Source organism: Palaemon carinicauda, chromosome 17 (assembly GCF_036898095.1).
Source record: "Palaemon carinicauda isolate YSFRI2023 chromosome 17, ASM3689809v2, whole genome shotgun sequence".
NCBI classification, from domain to species: Eukaryota; Metazoa; Arthropoda; class Malacostraca; order Decapoda; family Palaemonidae; genus Palaemon; species Palaemon carinicauda.
The window spans coordinates 90,063,366-90,068,365 of NC_090741.1; the positions used below are offsets into that span (position 1 = coordinate 90,063,366).

At 46.5% G+C, this 5,000-nt stretch overlaps 1 protein-coding gene across 1 annotated transcript in view; it reads left to right on the top strand.

Moving 5' to 3' along the window:
• Positions 1-988, top strand: part of LOC137656443 (thrombospondin type-1 domain-containing protein 7B-like) — a 43,445-nt gene extending 42,457 nt beyond the window's left edge. The window contains exons 11-12 of the mRNA XM_068390622.1: positions 424-633; positions 765-988. Coding sequence (XP_068246723.1) covers positions 424-633; positions 765-988 — 434 coding nt within the window. The remainder of the gene's footprint in view (positions 1-423; positions 634-764) is intronic.
• Positions 989-5,000: the final 4,012 nt, after the last annotated feature.

Below are 5,000 nucleotides of genomic sequence, written 5' to 3' on the forward strand. Positions count from 1 at the left end.
CTTGGGGGATACATATACATATATATATATATATATATAATACACACACACACACACACACACACATACACATATATATATATATATATATGTTTTGTCTTTGGTTTTCTCTTTAAATGTGTAATATAACTAGCTTTCTTAATTCCCTTTTCTAGTTACTTTAATTTGGATGATACGCCCTTGTTCATGAGGATAATTAGATTTATCATGTTTATCAGACGCAATTCCTATCCTTGGAGATGGCACTCACCTATATATTACCTTATTCTTATTTTAAAAGTCGTTAATGAATTTTGGTTTTCCTTAATCAATAGCTTCAATAACTAATCTATGCTACTTTCGCATTAAGGTCTCAATGACTTAAATTCTAATAAACTTTCATACAACAACAAATAATCATCTGATTCCCACTTTTGAATACAGATGGCAGGCTGATATCCTCCGTGCAGCATCGATGTAGAAGAATCCTGGTTTCGCCCTCGGATGGCAGTAAACAATCCCCAGCCTTAGAAGAGGAAAGGGAGTGCGCCCACGCCCCTGTAACCTGTACAAGACATCACTGGAAGACGGGAAAATGGTCTTCCTGTATACTGGCCATGGGCTTATCTTGTGGAACAGGACATTGGGTTAGAAGTAAGTTGGGTATTTTGTGATTTCATTTAATTGGATGGCTTATCTTAAGAAGAAATTATATATAAATAGAGATAGATAGATATATAGATAAATAGATAGATAGATATATTCTAAATAACCTTTCCTTTCAGGTGTCGAATGCGTTGACGCCATAGTAAGGTCAGTCAAGTCCAGCTTCTGTCTCATGAGTGACACACTAGTACCATCTAGTAGCGAAGAGTGCCAAGTATGGTGTCAGAACAACTGTGTTACCTCCTCTTGGTCTCCTTGGGTGCCCTGTCCAGCTCAATGTAGCCACACATCCTACAAAAGCCATGAACTTTTGGATAAGCTATTTTCAAGTTTTCCTGGATAGACTGGAGTATTTGTAAATCTTTTCGGGGCTCAGAGCACCACACATAATAATATTTGATAGTAGCCATGTAACTAATGAATTTGTGACGGGCCGAGAGAAGGTTGTGACTCAAAGACAGGATGGAAGCAACTTGATGAGTTTATTATAGAACACTCTCCTTTATATAAAATAGCTCAAAGCGACAAGAAATTTCATGTTTGAAAAACAGACATTGTTGCAGATGAAAAAGTACACATGTTTATTCTGGTTCTTTTTAGTGCGAGGGAAGAGCGAAGATATATGCATAATATATACACAAAATGAACTATGTACGATCGTGTGACACACGGTTGGTACATGGCTCCCCACCCCCTAAAAATGACATATTGTACACGTTAAACAGGGCACCCTGATCTAGAGAGGCTAACTGTAGGCAGGTCATCTGGCAGGAGATAAGCAGGTTCTAGACGATCAATGGAGACCCAGTCTTCTTTGCCACGAATGTTTAGTAGGAATGTTTTCGGACTGCGTCGTATCACAAGGAAAGGGCCCGTGTAAAGGCGTGTTAGCTGTAGCTTGCTATTGTCATTACACAGGAAGACATGCGTTGCAGAGTGCAAGTCTGTTGGTATATGATGCTTTGCTGAGGGATTGTAAGTATGGCGGCATGGAGTAAATACTCTCATGACATGACGTATGCACTGGAGATCGTCTGAGGAGGTTGCAGAAGGAAAAAATTCGACAGGGATGACCAACGGGTCACCATACATGATTTCAGAGGCACAGACGTTGATGGCATCTTTAGGAGTGGTTCTTAGTCCCAGGAGGACCCAGGGAATCTGAGAAAACCAGTTGGAATCCTTACAGCGGAACATCAAAGTTGCTTTGATGGTGCTTTGTAAACATTCAACCATTCCATTGGCAGCTGGGTTGTAGGCCGTTGTCTGATGTAGGGTGATGCCCAGGAGATTCTCTAATGATGTCCACAATTGAGAGGGGAAAGTCAGAAGTAATAGGCTCAGGGATACTGAATCTTGCTATCCATCCTGAGAGTAAGGCAGATATACATTCGGCGGACGTTGCAGTTTCCATGGGAATGGCTTCAGGCCAACGAGTGGAGGGGTCGATGACGGTAAAAAGGTAACAATGTCCATGTGATGTGGGTAGGGGGCCTACAACGTCGACGTGAATGTGTGTGAAACGATGCTGAGGTTAGGGAAAGGTGCCCACTCCTGAATCTGTGTGTCTATGTACTTTGGAAGTTTGACAAGAAGTACAGGTGCGGACCCAATCCTTAGCATCCCTAGAAAGGCCGTGCCAAACGAACTTCCCTTCAGCAGCTGTGCAGTAGAACGTCACGAGGGATGTGAAAGGCCGTGAATGGAATCAAACACTTGCCGGCGCATGGGAGCAGGAATCCGAGGTAGGGGTCTACCAGTATTGACGTCACACAGGAGTGTGGTGTTGGAGTTAAAAGAGGGGGAAGTCTTCCTAATGGAGGGACGTGCAGGATGTCCTACATGCTTGATACTCTGGATCCTGTCGTTGTGCTTCAGCCAGAGCATTGTAATTCATTCCCAGTTGAACGTCAGCCAACATGTTTCTTGACAGGGCATCGGCCACGAGATTCATTTTCCAAGTGACGTATTGAAGGGTGCTATTGTATTCAGCCACGGCGGAGAGATGTCGGCGTTATCGGGAGGACCAGGCATCAGACTGTTGAGTGAAGGTGTGCACCAGAGGCATGTGGTCTGTGCAATTGACGAAGGGCGTACCATCTAAGAAAGGGGGAAAGTGATGGACAGCCAAGTGCACCGCTAGGAATTCGCCAGTTTTCTGCTGAAGAAGGCCAATGACCTGGGTGAGCCGTTGACCACCTGTTCGAGTACTGTGAGAGCCGCAGCAGTTGATAGGGCCTTCTTTGCATTGCAGATGGCAGATTCTTAAAGGGGACACCACTTCAGGTCCTTTGTCTTGCCCTTGAAGGAGGCGTAGAGGGGAGAAAGAGGGGCAGCAATGGCTGGCAGAAAACGGTGATAATAGTTGATCGAGCCCAAGAATTCCTTCAGAGCTTTGACTGTCGAGGGTGTGGGAAAGTCCTGAACAGCTGTTACCATCTCAGGGAGGGGATACACTCCTTCAGGAGTGATGCAGTTCCCTATGAACGACACTTCGTTGGCGCCAAAGGTACACTTGTCGTACCGGAGTAGAAGGCCGTTTTGTTGCAGGCGGTCGAGCACGATACGAAGGTGACAGAGGTGTTCAGCTTTTGAAGAGGAGAACACATGTATGTCGTCCACATTACATACACAAAAAGGGAGGTCCCCTAAGATGACATCCATGAGACGTTGAAACGTGTCCTCAGCATTACGAAGGCCAAAACAGGAGTAATTGAAGGTGTATGTACCAAACAGAGTGGTGATGGCATTCTTGGGGATGTCTTTTGGGTTCATATGCACCTGATAATACCCCTTCCTTAGGTCGAGCGTAGTGAAAACCTTTGCTTTGTGCAGGTAGGAGGTCACGTCGGCAATGTTTGGGAAGGGGTAGTGATCCGGTTCTGTTTGCATGTTCAGGCGCCTGTAATCCCCACACGAACGGAGGGAGCCATCTTTCTTCAGAATGATGTGTAAGGGTGACGACCATGGACTGGAGGCCTTTTGGCAAAGGCCCATTTCCTCCATTTAGGCGAATGCCTGTTTGGCGGCTGCCAATCGTTCCGGTGCCAGACGTCTGAATTTTGCAAAGACAGGGAGTCCCGTAGTCTTGATAGGGTGATAAATACCATGCTTGGCCGGAACCGTAGGTGTTTGGCGAAGTTCTGGACAAAAAACTTCCCGGTAAGACGTGAGGAGGTGGGCGTAGGCATCAGTGGGTGCGCTGATGTGGAGATCGAGGTTAGAGGGGGCGGGTTGAAGAGGTTTCGACAAGTATGAGTCTGCATTGACCAATCGTCGGTGGGCGACATCGACCAGAAGGTGGATATGAGAGAAGAAATCTGCACCGAGGATTTGCAATGTGACCCCAGCAACGAGAAACTTCCAATAAAATTTACCGTTTTTTAATGATAATATGAGGTTCTCAGAACCGTAGGTGGGTATCGCAGATCCGTTGGCAGATACCAAGTGGACGTCAGCAGACATAGACAGAGTACGTCGTGTCCTGTAGACTTCCCTTGGCAAAAGAGAACGACGATCACCCGTGTCTACCAAAAGTCGCAAGCCCGTTCCTGCATCATGTAAAAAGAAAAGATTAGGAACACGGCAGGCCACCGCCATGAGCGACGGCCTTTTGGCCACTGATAATCCTTGGTGCATTTCTTCGCGGTTGACCCAAACCTGAAGTGGTAGTAGCAAAACTGCGGCGGATGGCAGTTAGTAAGTGGCTGTAGAAGTCGTTGCTTAGGTGCGAGCGATTGGTGGGTGGTAGTCGGCTTTATTGCTGCTTGGGCACGTCACGGGGTAGGCGTGTATGTCCTACGGCATTCAGGGCAGCTTCGGTTGACGTTGAATAGCCATCCTCCTCGTCAGGGGTGGAGGCGTTGATGGAGGCATTGATTGAGGTCTTTAAGTGGCTGTCCATAAGGGCGTCGGCTTTGGTCATCAAGTCCTTTATGGGTAAACTATTGATATTAGGTATGGCAGCGCGTATAGGTCCGTGTAAACTGCGTATCCAAAGGGCACGAAGTAGGTTCAATTCACGAGGAGAGCCATCTGCAGCAGGTTTCAGGTGAGCAATACTGGTCATTTCCCTGAGGGCAAGCGAAGCCCTTTGGTCCCCTAACGGTTGTTGGAAGAGTTGAAAAAGCTTTGCTATAAAGGCGGCTGGTGATGGCGAGTATTGCTGTAAAATGTATGTTTTGAGGGCACCATACGCTATTGGGGTGTCTCCTTGTTCAAAAAGCCAGTCGGATATTTCCAGGAAGGTGTCCACGGGTATCGCCACAAGAACATAATCTGCTTTGGTGGTTGAGCGAGTCCCGCCATTGATGCGAAACTGGACTTCTGCGCTCTGAAACCAAGCAAACGCCCCT